The sequence below is a fragment of the Ursus americanus genome, chromosome 17 (genome assembly GCF_024610735.1).
Source record: "Ursus americanus isolate L20-20 chromosome 17, mUrsAme1.1.p, whole genome shotgun sequence".
Lineage (NCBI taxonomy): Eukaryota > Metazoa > Chordata > Mammalia > Carnivora > Ursidae > Ursus > Ursus americanus.
Genome location: NC_142143.1, coordinates 49,312,827 through 49,336,742, shown reverse-complemented (window position 1 = coordinate 49,336,742; position 23,916 = coordinate 49,312,827). Strand labels below are relative to the sequence as shown.

At 39.1% G+C, this 23,916-nt stretch overlaps 1 protein-coding gene across 2 annotated transcripts in view; it reads right to left on the bottom strand.

Annotated features, from left to right (window-relative positions):
- WIF1 (Wnt inhibitory factor 1) overlaps positions 1–23,916 on the bottom strand; it is a 65,981-nt gene that overhangs the window by 8,409 nt on the left and 33,656 nt on the right. For both annotated transcript variants that reach the window (XM_045789657.2, XM_045789656.2), the window contains exons 3-7: positions 17,091–17,199; positions 7,525–7,665; positions 6,506–6,601; positions 5,434–5,529; positions 1,493–1,588 (exon numbers count right to left, since the gene is read on the bottom strand). In XM_045789657.2, coding sequence (XP_045645613.1) covers positions 1,493–1,588; positions 5,434–5,529; positions 6,506–6,601; positions 7,525–7,665; positions 17,091–17,199 — 538 coding nt within the window. The remainder of the gene's footprint in view (positions 1–1,492; positions 1,589–5,433; positions 5,530–6,505; positions 6,602–7,524; positions 7,666–17,090; positions 17,200–23,916) is intronic.

Sequence of the window (23,916 nt, the reverse complement as noted above, 5' to 3'; positions counted from 1 at the left end):
TGGAAGGGTCATAAACCCAAGGACATACTTATGTGAAGAGAAATGAGCCCAAGAACAACGATTTATAAGTATGACCCATCTAGGTATATGAAGTCTGAGAGTAAGTATGGCGAGAAAATTGAGGGGAGTTAGTTCAGAGATCTCTTTATCAGGGCAGGGTAATTAATAAGAACAGAAACCACGTCGTGATAATTAATTACACATTCTATGGAAACTCCAGAGGTATTTCATTTGAACTCTATCAGAAATGGTTACTTCATCTACTACTCATTAAAGTACAAATAAATTAGAGGTTGAGAGTTAAAATAGGAAGTCAATATTACTTAATTTTGAGCCCACTGCACCCACTTCAGAAACTATGGTCATACTAAACACAGCAGTATTTTACAGACACAATACAGATGGAAATGAAAATGCCGTATCCCAGAACTTCCAGAAGGGCAGGGACACGGCACCCTTAGCAGACATGCTCATGTTCTTTTTGCTCCTTCCCGAACAGAGCTCTAGTGTCATCTGTTTTCTGGATCAGAAAACGACCTAGGATGCGGTTGGCTCAGCGCTGAGTTTAATAGAGGGCGTCAGCGATCTGCTGAGGGTTACACGGCTGGTAGGTGGCAGAGCCAGGATAAGCACTTTGATATCCTGATTCTGAAAACAATGATTATCTACCACATACCACCCTTCAGTTTTTCTTTCTTTGTATGGAAGCGAGACAAACGTATCGTGAAGGCATAATGAAGACAGAACTGCACTGATCTTAAGTTTATAGTTCAACTATTTTTTTACCTAAATAAACACTCGTGTGACACTTCATCAGTCAAGATATAGAGCATTTTTGGCACCCCATAAAGTTCCTTTGTGCCCTCAACCACGATTCTCGTTCCTACTATCATCCATTAATTTTGCCTGTTCTTCAACTTCATAAAAATGGAATCGTGCAGTATGCACTTCTTCCTTTACTTAACATCTGCGCAATTCATTTGTGTTGTGTGTGCTGTTTGTACTTTTTCCTTTTCTTTTTTTATTGCTGTGCACCCCTTCTACCTTTTTCTTGAATCTATCCTTTCCTCTTAGATGGCTCCCTGGCTCTGTCTGATTCAGGGAAGAAAGTCTATGCCTGCAAGTAGACACACAAATCCACCTATCCCAAAACTCTGGTCTACATTTCTAGGCTGAAGTGACGGGCTCTGCACAATGAGAAGGGGACAAACTCACTAAAGAAACAACGCCACATGCTGAGAAACCCAAACCCAGATATAACTGAGTCAGAGTGTGTGCTTGGAGTCACGGGAGCTATGGCACCCACTGCCCCACCTTTCGCCAAAATGAATGGTGGCTAAATCTAGTGAAAAGAAACCACTGGCTTGAGACCTTCGATAAGCTATTCATTGTCTCTGGGCTTCAGCTTCCTCACTCATAAAATGATGGGGTCAGGTGGAGTATTGAGGCTCCCCCCCCCAAAATGAAGAGAATGCAGAAGGTCAATACTCACTTATTTCACACTGTTCTCCCTCTAGTCCTGGAGGGCAAATACACTTTCCAGGGTAGAAACAGGTCCCTCCATTAAAGCAGGTAGTTGAGCAGTTTGCTATTAGAATGGATAACAGGGTAATTGCATTAGACAGTTGGTTAAATCGTAAAAAAAAAAAAATCTAACTTCACTTAAAGTGAAGTGATACTTCTGAGACATCTGCCTCCTGTCCGTTTACTTACTTGGTCAAGTAAGCCACTTTGCAAATGCAAAAATTGTAACCAATTGCTTGACCATTGGCAGATTCCAGCAACATAATAGGATAGCACACACACTATATGCTATTCTCGGGGGCGGGGGGGGGCTTCTAAGAGAAAAAAAGGCAGACTGCGTAAAAAAAGTTATCTTTTTTATTTTCTTGTAAATATGCCCTTTAAAAAAGAACACTATAAACCTCCTAAAATATTTTTTGAAGCTAAAAGAAGAGTAAAAAGGAGAAGACTTACTTTAGAATAGATAAAAGGGAGAGAGGCCATAAATACTAGGAGTCGGCAAAAGAGAAAGCAACTTTTTTTTCAGAATGAGAACAAAGATTCATCTTATGTAATAGGGATTTTAAAAAATAGGCTTTTATGACATTTAGAGGAAGGAGTCCTGGTGTTCGGAAAAGGATAGACTAGGCAGGGGAGTGGAGCATCGACTTGGACAGACTATTGTGGGAGTCCGATGAACTAGATTTTCCAGGTAATTATCATACTGTTTGTGATTCATCCTAAACCCTGTCTTTGTGTCGACTTCTGGAATTTCACTCCTCACACCTAAAATAAAGGGAGGACAAAAATGGGGCCGAGGGTAGAGCAAGTATCTAAAAATAGACAAGTTGGCTCCTTCTATAAAGGAGATTAAAATGAGAGCTTGGATTCTCAGCAACTCCAGTTATAGGCCCATTTGTTCTTGTCCTATATAAAATGGGCCAAAGTTGGCTACAGATGAACAAACACTGAAGCAAGCTTCCAGAAGGAAAATCAGAGAGGAGATCCAAAAGTTATGTGTATGCTTTCTTTGTGGAAAAGAAAGCCAACCGGCATGTTCTGCAAATATCATGCTTCTTAAATGATAGAGCTCTTGTTTAAAATCCCAAGTATCTCCCTTCTTGAGGCAACGCCCTACTTGCTTTGGCACACCCAGCCTCCCGAAGCAGAGGGGAGCAGCAGCATTTGGGTACAGAATTTAGGATTTAGGAGAACCAGCTCTTTGGGCTTCCTCCTTGCTAATTGCTGCTTGTATTGTTGGGGCTGGACAGTCGTTTTTTCGAGTGTAATTCTGTGTCCCCACTTGTCCCTGTTTCTCCTGGGGAATTAAGAAGAGATGAGAAAACATCAGGATCAGGGTCTGCTTGGCCAGAGCCCTCTGGGAACTATCCCTTCTAACAAATAGAACGCAATGAACCTAGGAGCTGAATTGGAAGTCACGGAACGATGACAAAGCTAGTTAAAGAATGTGGCCGCGCTCTTAGTATTTGTACAATACTTTACAAGCTTCTCTACATTTCTGTTGTACAATGATTCTGGACTAGGAAAATGAACCAGAGACACCAGGTAACTTTCACTGGGGTTGAGGGCATGCCGGGCCAGGGCTTACCTATTCATTTCCTAAAGTTTGCAACAGATATCCCAAGAGCCACTGAAAGTTAATCTTTAGCGTTGCTTCAAATGTGTTGTGCCCAGGTTGAGCTCTGTGCCAGTAATTAAACCATTTTTCAGAAGCTCTATACTCCTTCCTGGATGATAAATGCATCTTTCTGTTGAGGTAGTAAAAACCGTTATTTTTTAATATTCCCAGATCTCCAATGAGACCAAGTGGAATTTCAACAGACTTTCCAAAAGAATAATAATAAAAAATTACTGGAGTCTAACAAGTAGGGAAAACCTTTCACCTGAAAGGTAAAATATTACAAAATGTAAAACATACTGGAATACGCATATTTTCCTTCAACAGGGACCACGCAGTGTTTGTGGCTCCATGGCGTTAGAAAAACATTGCAGTTGGCACTCCATTGTACAGACAACGCCAATGACAGCCGCATCTAAGTAAGCAGGCCTCACAAACGGTCTCTTTAAACCTGGTCATACCTGAGTTCTTCATCCAAATCTCTGAGGGATTTGCTCTATTTCCTAACAGTTTTGTGATAATCTGAGCTTAATTCTGCGTCAAGAATCACCCAATTTTGGAAGAGCAGAGATGCTGAGCGCTAAATTTAGACAAACAAAAAGGAACTTTTTTCCTTCACTGGCTGTTCTTAGCATATCATTTAGTGCTTAACCTTTATGAACCCAAACTTTAAGGTTGTGTTAAATCCAATACTCTAGTTTTAGATCACTTAAAAGTAAAAGGTAGAGATGAACTCACATATCCTCTCGATTAGCTTGGGGCTGGGGAGCCAGGGGCAGTGGCTTAATTCCCAATTTAGAGACGGGAAAAGTGTGACCCACAGAGAGATCAAGTTGTCAGCCCAGATGCAGAGTCTGGGGACCCGAACAGGTAGCCTGAGTGACCATACAGTCAGCAGAAGGTGTGAGTTCGGGTCAAGCTACTAGAGCTCCATGAACCTCATTTCGCTTCTCTGAGAATGAAGCAGATACAATCTACGTATCTCAAAGGGCTGTTGAGTGTAAGATCAGATAAAGGTGGGAGGTACTTTATGTATCAAAGAGCAGATGCCTGTAAGTTATTCTGATTCACGCTGAGGGATTCTTCTTAGAGTTTTTCCTTCTTTTTTATATTATTTTTTTTAAAGATTTATTTATTTATTTAACTGACAGAGAGACAGCCAGCGAGAGAGGGAACACAGGCAGGGAGAGTGGGAGAGGAAGAAGCAGGCTCCCAGTGGAGGAGCCTGATGTGGGGCTCGATCCCAGAACACCGGGATCACGCCCTGAACCGAAGGCAGACGCTTAACGATTGAGCCACCCAGGCGCCCCTTCCTTCTTTTTTAAAAAGTGGTTCATTTCAATCTTAATTGGTGCTCAGTGCATGATCACTGAAGAGACACTTCTCAAAACTAACACATCTTTTTATCTCACGGCATGTATTTATTTAAAAAAAAAACCGGCTCTACTCATGCAATTAGCGTTTTTGACACAAGGATGATGTCATTAAACACATACACTTTGCATGATACTTTTTAAGTTTTTTTCTCCCATAAAAGATGTAAGCTGGGCAAAACAAACAGGTATCTTGTAAAGCCTATGGGCCATTCAATATTTTAGAGCAAGTTCGAACCCACTTCCTGAGAGTGAGCCTGGCTGTGATGCCGTGTCACAGGAAGGAGGAAAACCATGTCTCAGGGCCGTCCTCTGTGAGCAGATCACTGGATTGGGGGTCAGTCAGGAAACGTGGAGCAGGCTGTTTCACTTGTCTTTGAAGTTCACCCGTAAAGCAGATTTAAGACATACCAAAACCCCATATGGCACACAAAAATCCACGCTGCCCTCCCATCAGGGTGTCAGCGGGAGACAGCTGTCCAGCAGGGGTGACATCTCTCTAGCCCGCATCTGGGACGGGCACCTCGGTAGGACCACGAGGCGAACTCCTCTCCATAGAATAGGTGTGGACGTTTTGGGGATCACTTCTGGGGCCAAGACTTCTTTTTGTTGTTCTGTTTGAAAGTAGCATCTCCTCCAGTCTCCTTCTCTGCTCATTGGTTCCAGAGAGCTCCGAATCACAGCATGAAGGGCTGCCCTGCCCACCGTCGGGATGCCTGCCCTGGAGCATTCTATGAGTGCATACAAACCTCTAGTGTGTTGAACTACGCTAAGATTTGGGGTTAAAGTTATTATAGCAGCCAACAAACTCTTATACCCTATTTATAGAGCTATTATGGAGAGTGATGATATAGTAAATACACTTAACTAAACATTTAAAAAGTAAAAAGAATCTTGTTCTTAAAAGGAAACTGTTACCTTTATCACAATTGACTCCATAGAATCCAGGTGGGCAGATGCAGAATCCAGGAGTGACACAAAGCCCGCCGTTCATACACCGCGGTGTGCAAAGGGCTAATAGAGAGAGAGCCTGATTAAGGCTAAGTAGGGTTTTGGGGAAGGACCATTTTGAAAATATCAGTAATACAATAGCTCTACATTTTCGATCTTTGTGGTCGACTCCAATGTCTTTAGGAATACAGGTGTGCTATATTAAACATTATTTATGAGTTGTAAATGAGGCGCTTTTTTTTAAACCAATTTCATAGATGAGAATTTTGGAATTGTTCCATTCCAGTGGCTGATGAAAATTTGCCTGGAATCATTACTTTGACGAAGACGTGGCCTTCTTAAGACTGTAAATATTTTACCCTGCCCTATTTCTTAGATTTTCCAATTCCAAAGTATATGCACATGAGAAAAATTCCAGTGTCTTGAAGATGAAAAATATTTTGCTTACTCTCATCAAAAAAGCTCTTAGTATTTAAACATCCTGTGGTTAGTCCACATTTTCTTGTTTAACTCTTTCATATAATAGTAATTTCACTGAGATAGATATTCTTACAATACAAATGATTTTCACCTTTTTTTTTTTTTGCCTTATAGCAACTTCATAACTCAGGTGTAGACTTAGTTGTGAATCAAGCTACTTTTAATTGGAATAGATATTGTCAAATCAATCATAATATTAGCTTTTTAAAAAAAATTTAAGTGGAGGAGAAAAATTTCGAAACTTTCATAAGATTATGCCAAAACATAGTGTATATAATAGTGAATTAGGGATGGGGGTGTGTGGGTAGTGGCCACAAAGAATGTAGACATTGTGCTAACGTTCTCTGCCCCTGTCACCATATATTGGATTTAACAGAAAACCATCTTAGAAGTACTTTCCAACTGCTCTTCTGTGGCTCTTTAAGATTTTACCAATCTTTATGATATGACGAGAAAAATAATTTCAAGGACTGTGTTACAAAAGCATATGGGGGGCTCTTGTGTGACATCAATTTCATTAGGAAGCAGATGAGGGTAGCTGGCTCTATCTGCTCTTTACCTTTCTCACAGTGGGGGCCATAGAATCCATCAGGACACTGGCAGATACGTCTTTCATTGCAAAAGCCTCCATTTCGACACCCTCCTGGGCATTCGGCTTCACCAAAGAAAAACAAGGTTATATGAACACCTCTGAAATTGTGTTGGGTGAATTACAGCAAGCATGAAGAGGTTAGTGGTGACTTTCCCCCCAGTGCACGATGATCGTAATTTACTGAATACTGATAAGTTCTACTTATATTCTCTCTATACCTCTTGTACTCCACTAAGTCCTCATCAAAGTCAGATTTTGCTTCCCTCAATTCTACTTCCAACAGAGGGGGCTCACGGAAGAAGGCAAAGCAAGTTTTATTCTGCCTTCATCCCCTCCTATCAATCTACTGTACCTTCTTAAATTCACATTGAAATAAATGATATGGCCCACAGTGTTCACTTTCAGAGGGTGGAATGGCCTTCTGGTTTATTTTTAGAGCACTAAAAGCTTCCAGAGCTTAAATTCTGTGCTAGAAAAGCTTATATCAAGATGGGGAAAAAATCTAGGCCTTCATGCTTAAATGGGCATCAGGGTGAGATGCCTTTGTCTGGCAGAGATTGTTGGTGTGATGATGGAACCCTGTCCTCCAGGAAGGTCAGCAGCACCAAGCTTATGGTGGGGGTATGAGTGGTATTGGCCTCAACAGGTGGTAGTTGCTGGTAATGACTGACAACCTTGCTAGGAGGTTGGGGACTCCCAAAGACTGTGTTGGACGAGAGGAAGGAGAGAGGTAGAAGAGAGTGCTTTTGAAGGGTATTGGGAGTTCATAAAATTGTGAATGGGGTCATAGCAGAGAAAATCTGTCTTAGTATTATACTGGACCATGCAGTAACCAGCCCCTCCACTCACTGATGTCATTATAATTATACCAAAAACTTATCTATCTATCTATCTATCTATCTATCTATCTATCTATCTATCATCTATCTATCCATAACACACCTAGAAGCCTTATGAGCTTTCTCTTGATGGTGATCACTGATTACCTTGTTGACATGTTTTGAAGAAGATAGCATTTTGAGGCGTCTGCAGGATGGTGTTGCCTTCAGAATTCATTACAATCACATTCACTTCAAATGCTGCCACTCCATCTTGTTTTCCAAGACATGGGAAACCAACTTGAACAACTAAAGAAAAAGCAAATATAGAGAAACAGTTTATCTGGTTAATTCCAGTTGTATAGAAATCTTGCTAAGAGACACAAAGAACAAAGCAATTATGTTCACATTTCATTATTTGATATTCTTGTATCTCGACCAGAGTAGGGGCTGTATTTTGATCATATGGGCATTCTCCACAGAACTTATACATCATGCTAGGTGGAGAAAGAATGAATGACTCATGAATTTGTGCCCTACTAGCATGGAATCTGGGTATTTTGTTCCTGGGCTGGGCTTGTACCATCTTGAGAAAAACATTTTCTCTAAAAATCAAAGGAGCAAATAGGCAGCGCAGATTGATTAATTAAGGAAGGAAACCTTGTGGGCACCTTCACCAGCCTCCATATAACCCAAAAAGAGCTAAAAAACAGTATTCCAGAATCTATTAAATAAAGACCCATAGGCACTAGTTTATTTTTACTCTGCATGCTTGTAAGTGACACAATATTTTCCTTGGAAATATTCTACAACTCAGACTAGACTCCAATGATTGGATTGAGTTAGTGAAACCAATATTTTCTCAGGCTATTTGTTAATATTAAGAAGTGTTCATATCTTGGGGATCTAGAAGGGAATTAGGTATAATACAATAAGCTTATATGTAATGGTTTAGGTTCCTAAAAATGAGCCATTTTTGTGTGTGTGAGTGTAATGATCACTGGGGGTGTGTAGATGTTGACTTAGCAAAGAGTGGCAACTGTTTGATGATGATGATGATGGTGTACCTGGAGAGCAAGGAGGCCACCAACTGTGGAACGCCCACAAGTCAGTGGGTGGAAAATGGATCAAGTCATTGGCTAAGAGGTCAATTATGTAAATTTCTTCTTCTCCTTTTCCTTCCCCTTCTCTTTCTCCTTCTTCTTTTTCTTTTTTTTAAGTAGGCTCCATGTTCAGCATGGAGCCTGCCATGGGGCTGGAACTCATGACCCTGAGCTCAAGACCTAAGCTGAGATCAAGGGTCAAGATGCCTAAACGACTGAGTCCCCGATTATGTAAATTTCTAAAATCCACTGGATTATCATAACATATCCACTGGGGAATACTGATCTAGCTGATCCAATAGGCTCTAGTTCTTCCTTATAAACAGGAAGAAATTTTGCTAATCAGTAGATATTTGAAATTTTGCTTCATTTTGTTTCTATATGGCAGGTTACTGCTACTGCCAAGCTTAGGAAAATCATACCAAGCCAAGAAAAATCCTTTCCCTTTAGAGTTTTCACAAACCTTTCTCCTAGCTTTATAAGAAGGAATGATTTGGAAATTGGTTTGCTTCCACAAGGCATTGCACAGGAGCTGGTCATATAATCTTCTTAATGGGTTTAACAACCAAAAACCCCTCTCAAGGCTTTGGCATTGTCAGTGTTTATTACTGTGCCATTTTAAAAATAATATGGATTTCCAGTTGTGAATCTTGAGATCTGAGCATTGCAAATAATCAATTACATGGTAAAAAGGAAATACAGACATTTTAACAGAAGTAAAAAGAGAAAACCAAATTGTGTCTGAAGTTTCAAAGTAAAATTGTCCCCGCTGAAAGCCTTGGTTTAATGAAATCTTACACAAGAAAGCACCAATTTACAAAACACAAAAATCCATTGTAGGGATTTCCATTTCAAAAAGAAGCAGAAGAGTTGACAAATTTCTTTCAATTGTTAACTCTTCCAGTGCATTTTCACTTGGTCCAGTTCTACAATTTTGTTAATCTTTCTCATGAATCTTTTGCATGGATGGGGAGGTCGACAACTGCCCTGAGGCATAAAAGGAAGGAAGAACCTGGAAGGATTCTTAGAGATAAAACTTTCAGAATTTTCTCACCACGTGCCATCAGCCGAACTACTATTTTCCAGGTGCATCTTTTTCTTGGACCTTACTCAGCCCCACTTCACAGCCCACTTTATTCTTTTAAAAAGGCACTTCATGGGGCACCTGGGTGGCACAGTAGGTTCAGCAACCGACTTTTGGTTTCCGCTCAGGTCGTGATCTCAGGATTGTGAGATCGAGCCCCACTTTGGGCTCCGTGCGGGCATGAAGACTCTCTCTCTTCCTCTGCCCTTTCCCCTGCTGCAGCACGCACGTGTGCTCTCTGTCTCAAATAAATAAATCTTAAAAAAATAAAAATAAAAAAGGCACTTCAGTTTTATTTTAGCTTTAAGAATCTTGGCATGGAAGAGAAGATGCTTATAAGCAAATTCATCTTCATTTCTGTTTATCAGCATTGTCAAATTTCAGAACGCATCTTGGATGTTAGAGATAAAAAGTGTCTTATTATGTATGTGGAAAGTTCAGCTAAAAATAATTACTAGTTTGCCCATATTTTCAAATGTGCTAAAAGCAAACCATTTACAAATAGGCTTAAATTATGACATATTCGCAGGTTCCAGTCATCAGGGGGTGCTTCTAGAAGGTCTGGAGTGCTCACATAAAAGTGTGTGACTTGCTAACATGGCCTGAGTCAATGAAAAATAAATATGCAGAGGGTTCCCTGGCCTGTGGTCATCTAAAAAGTATAGCTCTGAACAATCCCAGGAAAGAAAAACAAGGATGCAAAATCCAATAGAAAGTTCAAAGAGGAAAACACACTGCAAGTAACATTCGTTAGGGTCTGCAAGATGAGTTTTCCCCTTTAAATGGTTAGTTACAAATTTGAATCAAGATACAAAGGGTTTATCTGCTCAAGAAATATTGAGCGCTCACTATGAACCAGGCACTATTCTAAGTACTGAGGATACTTTAGAGAAGAAGACAAATAAAACTGCCCCCCTTTTGTGGAACTTGAGTTTCAGCAACTTGGTTTGAAGACAATTTGTGATATAAAATATTTTAATCTTCTAAAAATCTAGAAAAATAAACATCAAACATTTAAAGCCACAGACATAAATTGGAATTGAAAGTAGTTTCAACGTTTGTTTTAGGTCGACAACTACTGGATTCTTTGGGTATCGACCTTTATAATCTACTTTCAGTTTGCCTGTATTTTAACTTCACAACAGATGCATAAACATCTTCTGGAAATATTGTCTAATGCTTACAATAAGGATCAGGTAGAGAACTACCCTTGCTATGACCCACTGATTTGGGTGGGTTTAGTGAAACTCTTTGGGCCTCAGTTTCCTCGTTTGGCAGTAAGACTAATACTATTAATAAAATAATTCTTAGGAAATTTTTTGTGTGACGATCCTGTTATTTGGAAGTTTAGAGAAAAATCGAATGTTGTCATTTGCCATCAAATATGTCTTTCATTAAAAAAAAATCTTGGGGCGCCTGGGTGGCACAGCGGTTAAGCGTCTGCCTTCAGCTCAGGGCGTGATCCCGGCGTTATGAGATCGAGCCCCACATCGGGCTCTTCTGCTATGAGCCTGCTTCTTCCTCTCCCACTCCCCCTGCTTGTGTTCCCTCTCTCGCTGGCTGTGTCTCTCTCTCTGTCGAATAAATACATAAAAAAAAATCTTTAAAAAAATAAAAATAAAAAAAAATAAAAAAATAAATCTTATCAGGGGCGCCTGGGTGGCTCAGCCAGTTGAGCGTCCGACTCTTGATTTCAGGTGAGGTCATGATCTCGGGGTCGTGGGATCGAGCCCTGCGTCTGGCTCTGTACTTGGTATAGAGTCTGCTTAAGATTCTCTCTCTCCCTCTCTAAAAAAAAAAAAAAAAAATCTTATCAAAGCACTCCCTCGTGTAGCATAGTTATGCCTAATTCTGTCAGATGGAAAAGAAAAAAAAGTCTTATATTTTTGAGTGAAAAACTTTAGGCAATCTTGGCAGATAACTAAAGATGTAGCATCTTTATTCTCTTAGTAAACCAATAGGAAAGCTATCTCTAAGAATTATTGTACTAATCTAAAATTATGTTCAATTCATGTTAATATTCATATGAAATATTTTCCTTCTTCATCTTTTAAAGATCTAACACTCTAGATTTAAAACTGTGCTCCTTTTCCTTACATATTTATAATCACAACTTAACAAATGCAACTTCAATTAAAAAGGAACACATCACAAATTCCCTCAGCTCAGGTTGAAAGTGTTTACCAACACATACCTATCTCTTTTGAAACAGGAGTTATGTCAACATAATTATGGTCTGAATCTCAATACAGAATGATTTGAACGGAACTAGGAAATAAAATTTGAAAGTTAGGAGGTACCTAGTTTATGAGTTTCAATGAATTAACTTTTAAAATAAAAGGAGAAATTAAGATATGTAAATTACACTAATTACACTTGCCTATTATTCAGTTTTAAAACATGAAATAGAAATTCTATTTCTTTTTGTGCAAATTCTACCTGTCCTCCTTTCTGTTTATAAATTTTATCTATAAGACCATTCAAGTAATAAGACTTATACCTTTTAAAGTGTTTCCAAAAAATTTGTTTAAAAAAAAAAAACACCTGGGGTGCCTGGGTGGCTCAGTCTGTTGAGTGTCTGACTCTTGATTTTGGCTTGGTTCATGGTCTTGGGGTTGTGAGATCGGGCCCCACAATGGATTCTGTCCTTAGCAGGGAGTTTGCTTGAGATTCTGTCTCTCCCTCTCCCTCTGTCCTTCCCCCCTCATATAAAACCAACAACAACAACAACTACTACAAAACCAAAAAACAACACCTGACTTTAGTTAGGCTCAGCTTTAGTAATTGACTTTCGTGCAAATTGTGCTCTACTCAAGCTAGATTTCTTTCAGTTCCTCAACACATGGTATATGGCCACATTGTCCTGACTGCAAACCCATCCTGCTGCTTGGAATATTCTTTCTCTTCTTTTCTGTCCAGCATCCTCCTACTCATCTTTCAAGACGAAAATGAAACAGCACTTGCTCTCTGTAACCTTCCCTAGCGCCCCCTGCCTAAATGATTTCACTTACATATTTCACCAACACCTCTATATATGTTGCTTACAATATAATGATTTAACTATGATTCTGCATCCTTCACTAAGGATGAGATTTTCAAAGGCAAGGACCATATCTTATTCTTTTTTGTAATTTCAGCACCAGCCTATTGTCTGTCACAAACTGGGCACTGATAGACACAAAGATAAACCTTGTGTGAGACACACCCATATACCTTTATACACACTTGCACACACACCACCACACATGCACATAAATGACAGAAATTCACCATCGACAGGGGGAGACACAGAGCATAAGGTATGAACAGTGTGCACGCAGAAAAACACATACACAAAGGAAAAGATCTCGAAGGCAGAAAAAGCACAGACGCCCTACTTCCAAGGAATAAGAGAAACATGACAGTTACATTGTGTTTTTGCAACAATAAGCATATGACTAGAGGGCCACTTTTACCAAAAGCTAGATGAAATTAGTCCAGATGTTGTGAATTCCAGGGCAGTCTAGATTGTACAGTGGAAACTGAGGTAAATTAAAGCAACTCAGAGAAGCTGAAGCAGATTGAACATAACTCTCATGGCTTCAAGGACGCACTGACGTGCTGCTGATTGCTCATAAACTCACTCCTATAGAGAAGTAAACAGCCAATGTATTCTGATTAAATACCTCTTCCACACTGAGACAGGAGCCTCCGGTCACCGGAGCCACTGCCCTGACCAGGGAAGAGACGAGAGAGGAGCGGGAGCGCATCCTCGGCGGCACGTGACCACAAATGCTGTGTGATCTCAATATAGTCATCAGTGCCCCGAGCTGTGCTGACCGCCATTCATTCTCTCAGCCAACACTGAGTACCTTCCCTGGGCTTCACTCTCTGCTAAGGTCTAGGGTCCCTCCAGCATTAGCACCTATGGAAAGATTTCTAACATGGGATTCCTGGAAGTCTTTGGTTGAGAAACAAGCCTGCTCTGTTGGTTTCATGGTATGACAGAAACGGTGTTCAAAGAGGTAAAGCCTTGGCTTGATGGAAACTGGTTTTTGTTATCCAGTTTTCCTGAAGCAGCCTGCAGTTTGTATTTCCTGTTTTCTTCAGCTGCCAGAAGGCAGGCACTTCATAACTGTTAAAGATCAAGAGTTTTCCTTTTCATGCAATGTTTCGGCATCGAGGAGTCTGGGGGGATAAAAGAACTTAGCAGCGTGAGGGTATAAAATAGACCAGTAGAATAATGAATACTACCTGGATGTTTGGGGGCAAAGACCCACTGATTTGGTTACTTTTTAATAATTCAAGGTACCCTTACTGCTCCTACTGTGGGGACTGAGCTAATGAGGCTAACGACTAACTGCCCTGCAATGAGCTAAAATTCCCATAAACTTCTTGCACCTGCATTTCTGCAAACAAATCCTACATCTGCCTTCAAAACCCTATGTGTGGGGGTAGGGGGGTGTGGCGGGGTTGTACATGCAGTGTGTGTGTGTGTGTGTGTGTATGTGTGTGCGTGTGCGTGCACAAGTCAAATCAGCCCAGAAGAAGGCTTATTCTGTTTACTCCTACCTTGTCCAAAGCATCAATCACTTTCCCCCTAAATTTTATTATTTATAAAGATTCTAGATTATTAGAAATTGAAGTTTTATCTCAGCATGGTGAATTAAAATATTGTCACATCATATATTCAAAATTGGATTGTTTCAATATCTGACAAAATAGAATTTCAGTAAGCATTTTTTTACTAGACACTAAAGTGAATAAGGCTGGGAAGATTTAGGATATAAGCATTAAATTGGAGACCCAAAGACACAAGGAAGTTGAGCAGGTGTAACTGTATAATTAATTTAATTATTTAATGGGCTACAGTGCACTTGTATTCCTTTAATAATCAGAAAGCAACAAAGGAAAATTTTAAGAATATAAAATGGAAATTGAGAGATATGATACATATTTGTTTTATTCCTGACTGCTTCTAAAAAGAAAGAGCAAAAAATATCAAGAAAATTTAATAAAAAAATTATCTTTGACTAAAAAGAAACACGGTGTGACATGGCATGAGACTGAGTAATGGCCGTATTCCGAGAATGTTCTCGTCTCCATGATATAGCAGTATGCGACTACAGTACCAATGCCATCTGTGTGGAATAGGGATGGATGGATCTGGAATGGGATATCCATATCCTTGGGGCTACACATCTCAGGTGAGTGTAACTCCAGAATCCAAGGCCTCATTCCTTCATAGGAGCTTCCTAGAACCCCATACCATCTGGTTTGGAAGCAAATACTCTGGAAGGGCTGCTAGTTGTACCTGCAGCACTGGGATGACCCAAGAGAAACCCAAATTCACTCTTGCCGTCTACACCCACATGTGTACCTTTGCCAGGAAACTGAAAAAACTCTGCGTATTTAGTCCCCAGCTCTTCCAGTGCTGGCATGTGATCACAGAGCTCCACCAGAAGTAGGAGATGACCACAACCTGAAAATGGACTTTACAAGGCTATCTGATTTCCTAATTATGGCATAGATTTATATGAGTGCTCACTGAGATTTTCATTTGACATCAAAGTTATTCTAACATTCCTCTAGAAGAATAAGACTAATTTTTTTAAAAAAAGGACAGGATTATGACATCAGTTATTTAAAAATATTATAAAACTAAAAATATTGCAATATTGGAACAAATAGTAAGCTCTAAAACTCTATGTATGGAAGAGCTTAATGTGAAATAAAAGGCATATCTTGAATCAATTCATCCTCTCACACTGGAAAAGCTGAATACTCAGGAAAATAATTCCGATGAGAGCCCTACCTCATACTATTGCTGAAATAAATTTTGATAAAATACTAGAAGCCTGTATAAATTATCACATAACTGCTCTCTGAATAAGAATTAACTTCCAAGCATAAAAGCAGTAGGAAAAAAATGACAAAGGGATAGTTCTGATCACATAGGACTTAGACTCTGCATATCCCCACCTTAAAAAAAATAATAAACTGAAAAATATGCCAGAAAGTGTAAATAGTTAATATATAGTGAGCTTTGCAAGTCAATAAATTATTTTATATTTTCAATACAAAAATAAGCATGGTCAACAGACATTTTACATTGTTCAATAGATATAGGAAAATGTCTTTTACCTCAGTTGGAATAAAAAAAATGAAATTAAAAGAACATTAAGAAACCTCTTTTCACTTTTTAAGTCAGCAAAACAGTTCACATGATTAATAACCCACGTTGATGAGGTTATGGTGAGCTAGGCCCTCTCCCACACTGCTAGCCAGGGTACAAATGGGCACAACCTTTGTGGAAAGTAATTTGGCATTTTGGCAATTTGTTCTAAAAGCCTTTTGAAATGTTCATAGTTCATGTCCTTTGACACAATAATTATACTTCTAAGAATCTATTTTAATAAAATAATGAGATGAGCTCTAAGATTTTGGTACAAACATTGATCCAATAAGTAATTTGTAAAGTCCTGTTCTGTGCTGGGCCCTGTGTTGGCAGTCGTGGTGAATAAGACAAACAGGGCCTCCTACTCAGTGACCATCTATTACTTTAAAAAGGATGTTTATTGTGGTATTTCTAGTATGAAAACCCTGAAAACTAAGTAACACCCAATAAGGGAATGAGTAAACCAATTATGGGTATGTTCATAAAATGGATAATAAGGGCATCGAAAACAACTTTTGGGAAAATCTAAAATCACATGGAAAAATGCTTATGTTAAAATGTTAAAAGCAAAAAAAAAAAAAAACCACATAGTGCCAAACTAAATATATAATATTATCACAACTATGGAAAAATATATATTCATAGACTAGAAAGAAACGAACATGTATTTGACCGTGTTAACATAAGTGATCTCTGTACTTCTCTGAAAGTCATGAAACCTGGTCTCAGCCCCACTGCTTATTACTCATATATGATTTTGAGAAAGTCAGTGAAGCCTCAGAAGGCTTAATTTTCTAATTTGTAGAATGGAGCAGTAATTCTGTCCTTGACTCCTTCCCAAAACTCAAATTGGATAAGGCATGAGCTGCTACTCTGCAGGCTGAACAGTTCTAAACGAATACCCCATACTCTATTTTCTCAGCAGAGAAGGATGTTTAGTTCTGAAATATTAACCCCTTTCTCCCACTTTTCCATGTCTCTTCACTCCTTCAAATTCCTATTTGATACAATGTTCATTTGGGGGAAATTTTTCTTGATGGATCCCACTTCCCCCCAGTCACTTGCTTTGCATCTGTGCCACGTTTATGGGCACTACATTAATTCAGGTGGTGACTTCCTTTTTTTAAATCTGGAATCACTTATGAACTGGGGCTATGTCAAGTTTTTAGCAAATTAGGAAACAGCCATTTCGTCACTCCTAACCTAATTTTCTGCCCAAAGGAGATAGAGACATCACAATCAAGCTGCCCTAAAATCACCGGGATTTCCTCAGGAAAACATTCTATGATTCCTCTGATGGGTGACTTCCAGATCTTGAATATTATTCCCATCACCATTATATTTTAAATGTAAACTTCCCTCCCCTCCCCACAAAGCAAAGACCACCCACCTGATGCCTTGTGAGGCACTGTTCCCAGCAGAGGGACATTGACGGTTGGGTCTGCCATGATGCCTTTATCCAGGGAGCGTAAGGACAGGAATTCATAGAAGTATTCTGCCTACAACAAAAGGCATTGACTGTCAGTACCATGGGAACCATGGAGCGTGAGAAGGCATTTCTTAACTGGTCACTCCTCCGATGGGAGAGTGAGATTTTTCGCTACAGGAAATCTGGAACACATGACATCTAAAAAACTGTGTAGGCGTAACTCACCCTTCTGGATTTTAGAACTCTAGAATTAGGCTCTGTTTGTAGAGAAGTGATGCTTTAAAAAGATTAATGACATCTCTCCAAAATATCCATAACGTAGCTTATTAGTGTAAACAATATTATTTAGTTGCTGTCTCTTAAAAGAATTGAGAAAAAAAATGCTCTTAAGAAAACAAGTGCTGTCAAAACAATCAGCAACTAGTCCTTAGAAAATCCATGTCAACCTCTCGGGTCATTCTTTAATTCTTTTCAAATCTGAGGTGATCAGAATTTGGAAAGCTGTAATACATAAGGGATAATGAAAGCAGTAAGCTATTGGCAAAAGAAGATATTCAAGTCCAAAATGTAATGATCTTGCTGTGAATATTTATTTTTCAGTATCATTCCCTTTGGCAGGTTTACATTTAAGGTCTCAATTTAATTATGGAGAGAAAAGCCTAAAAGTGTAAAAATCACCATTGCAATATGACAACATGCTGTAAAATTGTAAACATTTTCATTTTCCCACTAAGTCGAGTAGAGAACATGGTTCCTGCTACTTGAATAGCCACGAAATACTGAAAATAGTGAAGTATAATCTCCCTGGAGAGCTTTGATGCTTAGCTGATTCTCAAGGGGGTTATTCAAAGGATTTGTGATGGAGACAATGTGTTCTTGCTTGGGAATAAAAAACAATCAGTAAATAGTGCCGAGGCCAAAATGAGAGGCGAGCTGAGTGGCTCTGCAGTTATCTGTAGAGATATGCAGAATTTGGATGGGTTAATTAACTAAATTATGAATTACATAAATATGGGCTAGAACGACGTTTAAAACAGAATATGGCCTTTCTTAGAGTCAGTATCAAATTGATTTCCCAGTATGGAAGATATTAAGAGAGACCTGGTAGACAGTCACACAATTTTTTGCCTTATGTCATAGCATCACTGTATTGGGTATTAAGGACTCCATATGGGGATGATCTCAGCTGCTGTGGGGTTACTGGTGACACTTGCAGCATGTCGGGAAGCGCTTCTTGGTTTCCCCAGGAAAACTGACGAAATTCCTACCGTGGCCCCTTCTTTAGGTTGCGGCAGTGTTCCAGATGACCTCCATGCAGGGTCCTTAGATGGGCAACAAAGTTTCGTGAATTAATTTTATTAAATTCATTCACCAGAAGGGCCCTGAGAATAAAGAGTATTAAGACCCTCGATTCTTACCCTGTTTGAGGGAAGGCAGAGGGATTACAAGAAGTCTGACGAAACAAAGGAGTGTCATCAGGAAAGGTAATTCAATTTGGAATGAATTCCTTTGAAAAAGAGAACATTATTTCTGTTGCAGTAAAACCAGCACCTATTAAAAGTTGGGCTTCTTCTTAGAGAGTGTTTCGTGAATCAATAATCTGGGCTCTGGGCATCCCCGCAACCTCTCCAGGTGTTTTAAATGCCCTCCACCCGCTGCACTTACGTCGGTGCTTTACTAGATCACGTTTATCACTTAACATTGTGTTCTAAAACATATTTCAGTTTGCATTATGAAAGGATTTAGTGTTTATGCCCTTATAATTAATAACTTTGGGTTATCTGTATTACTAAGTACAGTAATAACAACTAGCGAACAATAACATAACAAACACCTGTGTAATGCATATCACGTCCCAAGACTTGAATTAACAGTACATGTAAGGATGGAAAAGAGCTGAGTGGATAGAGCATGCTATCCTGAAATAAAGCATGCTGAAAGTAAAACATTTCAGTGGCTAGATTGCTTTAAATACTGTAAGTTGTCATTTGCTGTTCCATAATTATATCTTGGAACTTCATCACGTTATAAGTGAAATTTACATTTATATGGGTGATATACTTTAAAAGGCCATTAATAAAAAATAAAATTAAATATAAGCTAAAAATTTTTTGTGTGTGTTAATAAGAAAAAGGATGAAAGACTAGCCACCCATGTTAAAACAATGATTGTGTAGGATCGAGGCTGATTTTTCCCCAAATTTTCTACAAGTGGTTCCATGCCTTTTATAGTGAAATAAATACATTTATTTAAAAACAAACATTAATTATGTATCTTGCTTCAGTTCTGTGTGGCTGATGATAATCACTGGCCCTATTTGTATAATTCTCTGATCTGTTCATAGATGAAATATTCTTCTTGGACCTCTATTTAGTGAGACTTTGCTCATGTAACAATTTGATTTAAATCTCTTGTTCATCTCCTTGAAAGTGTCCTTTTGTTTTTTTTTAAGATTTTATTTATTTACTTAGAGAGATAGTGTGAGTGGTGGGGAGGGGCAGAAGGAGAGAGAGAATTCAAGAAAACTCTGGGCTGAGAACACAGCCTGACATGGGGCTCAATCCCAAGACCCTGAGATCATGACCTGAGCCAGAATCAGCAGTTGGACGCTCAACTGACTGAGCCATCCAGGCGCCCCTCCTTGAAAGTGTGCTTTAAGAAAACAACACGTAGTAATAAAGTAGGTTCTGAATGTGTCTCTCAAAAACTTTTGATGATGTTCAAAGAATGTGGAACTGAAAGAATTTCACTCAGGATCCAGAAACAACTCCATAGAGCCTCTGGGTCTCCTGTTGTTGCTTTTGAGTATGGCCACATTAAGTAGGCTGTCAAGCGTGGAATCCATTACATTCAGTGTCAGAGAGTTTGTAATTAGCATTGGCGTGACTATTTAACATGATGCATCTAGGTTTAATGGGTTTGTCTGGACAGCCAATATTCTCATCTTATCAATAACACTTTCACACTAGAGGTTTTAGGGTGTGCCTTTGATATCTCTGAGAATCAGTAAATATCAGTTTTTCTGCTGCGATCCTAAGACTGTATTACAGGGCAGGAACTGGTCAAAACAGTTTCCTGCTTAGATTTTATCAGCAATAGGCAGGTTCCGGAGAAAACTTCTTTTTTGTTTTTCTTTCTTTTTAAAAGATGATAATGATGCTGTAATTTCTGAAGTATATAATTTCATACTTTCCTTCATACTTGGTATGTATATTTTAAGGGGGTTTGTCCATCTGGTATTTTCATTGCCTTCTTAAAAATTCCAATTTGAAAACTACTTAGAAATTGACCAACCCTTTGTCTCTGATCTTGACACTGACTTCTTTCAATGTTTCATTTGGCATTATCAACAGATCTACCAAAACCACCCATGTCATATACATATTTCTACAAATCAGTTATCATCATCATGTAGTAGAGATGACCTATATTTCTCATTTAACTTAAGTATTAACTTCAATGGCTAAAATATTTCCCTCAAAGAAAAATGGCTGATGAAATAAATGATAGATTTATAATGTCATAGTTTAAGTTCTAGAGAGGACTTTCTGTTTTTACTTTACTTATAATATCATGAACAGTCTTAGTCTCAAACCTCTCCACTGGAAACACTTATTGGGGGGCAAATAAAACCTAAATTCTATGCCAAAGAGAACAGCAAGTTTGCTTTAAAGTTTGGGAACAAGTTTCACAGATTGTAGATTTATTACTTAGATAAAAGGAACTCAGAGCATGAACTGTAATAAGGAGGTGGCATATTGGAGAGCATGAAACTTCTATTAAGGAAAAGTACATTTTGTTTTATTAAATGACACTAGTGGAAACGCAGGTAGAGGTAAGTAGGGTGCTTATTTGAGAAGCACATGAAAAGATTGCCTTGTATTCAAACAAAGAATGAGTCTATTCAGGAGAATAATTCACTTCTAAATTAAGTTGCTGAAAAACCTTGCTGGCCTGGTTTGCCACGCAGTAAATTTTCTTTTCATGGAGAAGTATAAAAGACACCCAAATATTATCAAGAGAGGAGTGAGTGCTGGAGGCCATTTAACTTGCTTCCAAGCAACTTGGCTGAATATTAAGGTTGTTCCTTCCAGAAGAGATGAAGACATCATTTAAACAGCAAAATGGGACAACTCAGAACGCCTTCACTCTGGCACTCTTTCTTGGGTAGACACAGAAAGGAAGCAGAGAACTGCATTAACCATTGGGAGGAACAGAGAGAATCCAGTATTTCTTTTCCATCTTTGAAGTTCTGGGTTTGTGGTGCATACTTCATCGAATATATTAGCATGAGAATTATAGGAGCCTCTGAGTTGCGAAAAGCACGGCTCTCAAACCTCTTTTAACTTCATGTATCCTGATGCTGACCTAAGTGTTCCTGAGCAGCACTGGAACAATCACGGTATCAGATTTGTCCTGAAGAAAATTTCAGGTGGTTCACAGATACCAAGCGTACAGATGCCATAAAGCTCGAAAATTTACAAATAATTTTTATTGAGTGTTTACTAAACTCCGGTCGCTGTTCATCTCATTCTCACAAGAACCTGATGTTATTAGCATACACGTTGTGTTCAGATTAGCCAGGCACTCAGTATGAGAATTACTAGCAGGATCTGAAATAGCTCCTACACTGTATGTGAAAGGGCAAGAAGCAATCTCCTGAAGTAAGCAAGAAAGGAAAAGAGTTCGACGTTAAAGTCCCAAACCAAATGAATCAGCACACCCAAAGCTTAAAATAATCTGACGCCTGAATGTCTAGACCAAAAATTGCCAGATCTCACATTCTTCCTGGGCATTCTTCTTGTCACTTCCCTGCAAAATTTCATCCTTCAAACTCACAACTCATTATCCTTGGATGCTGGGACGCTCTGCTGATTGTTCCCCCATGTCATGATTTTCCTGCACTTCCTTGTTAACCCCCCTCCTCTCAGCTCATGATCGTTAAAAATCGCTAAGACTCAGGCCTCAGCTCTTCTCTTTTTATATTCTGTCATAAAACTCATGCACTTGCACAGATGGAACTGTTTCCTTTTGGGCCAATGATGCTCACTCAAAGAGAACCATTCCCACTGCCTCATGGCCAAGCTTGTGTGCACGGACCTTCATTATTACCTTCCCAAAGCAGCTGCCTCACTTGGTGTCTTTGTATCTGTCAACAGTATTATCATTTTTCCAATAACAGAAGTACTGTGCCTCTGCCTGATTGTTGTTTCTTGCCTCTACTTCGTCTCCCGATAGCCAGACAGACACCAAAGTTTTGTCCTTTCTCCTTGTATAATCTTTTGATTCTGTCCCTGCCTTTCATTCCCACTGCTTCTACCCTAACCCAGCCCTTATTTCCTCACGTTGGCATTATTATAACATTTTCTGAAATATCTTTCTAGCCTTCCTGTTTAAAATCTCCACCATGAGATGAGCCAATATACCTAATGGAAACATTAGTTATGCCATACACGATGCTTTCCTGTCACCCCGTATCTCTAGGAGAAGGCCCTTAGCCTGGTAAGAGTCCTCTACAGTCTGGCTCCAAATTTCCTTTATTTCGGACTACTCCCCAACAGGGATCCTGTCCTGGAGCTCAACTGGCCTGCTCTGAATACACCATAGCCATACCTATATTCCAGTGTTTTCACCTACACTGGCCTGCAGTAGGACTCAAACCAGTGTGGCCCTTAAGCATATACTGTCCGTATTATTATTAAACTTTTCCCATGTGTAGATCATGTATTGTCATGTACAGTTCGGATCCTCTGTGATTAAGAAAGGGATTGTGTTCCCCCCCTCCCCACCACTCTACTGGAGATTCACTCAGCATTGGGTACAACCAGGTATTTAATAAATATTTGCTGAATGAATGAATGACCTACTGAGAAGCATCCAGATGCGTAAGCCCAGTGAATTCCAGAACATTCCATTCACATTGTTATGGTGAAATGGCATTAGCCTCTGATTTTACTGACTGGGCATCGGCTTTTCTTTTTGGCAATTGCTTAAATTACTTTTATGGGTCAAAAGATTCTCTTTTACTTGCTGTGTGGCCGGTCACCACAGCAGATATACAGAATAGAGAACGTTTTTGAAAAAAGAGCAATGAAACAAACATTGACATTTGATATCCAATCTCTATGTAGTTTGTAACTGTTTTATGCTTTTTTAGGGACAAAACCTTGGCAATGAGGCTCCCAGAATAAATATAAGCAGATAACGTAGATAAGGTCCAGTTCTGGAACATGATGTTGTCCAGTGCTCTTCTGGTTCATATTTCCAGAAGAGACTTGATCTCTTCTATAAGTTACATATACATAATTTAAATTATATGTAATTTATATAATTTTAAGTTTATAAATTTCGTAAATCTGTATATAAATTTATATAAATTTTGCCTTCTGAAAATTACAATATGCACTTACAATGTCACTGGGAAAGTGTGAAATATCAACAAAGACTTCTTTTGAAACTGGCTCTAAGGAGAATTTGTTTCAAAAACAAAAAGAAAAAGCTCCTTCTCGTGCAGAGTAGTTGTTCAATTGTCTCACTGGTCTTGGCTTAATTGATAATGAAATGAACATTACTTAAAGAGAGAACCTCGATCAGCCTCGTCCTTCTGTTTCAGTAATTGGTTTTATCCACACTGCCGTTGACCACAGTTAGCGGGATGGGTTGAGGGAGTAAAGCTATTGGAATATAATGGTAATATTAAAACTTAAAGTCCAAGTAAACACATCCGGGACCATGAAAGTTTTGTAAACTAAAACTGGCAGGAGATCACACAGTTTGGTTTCACATG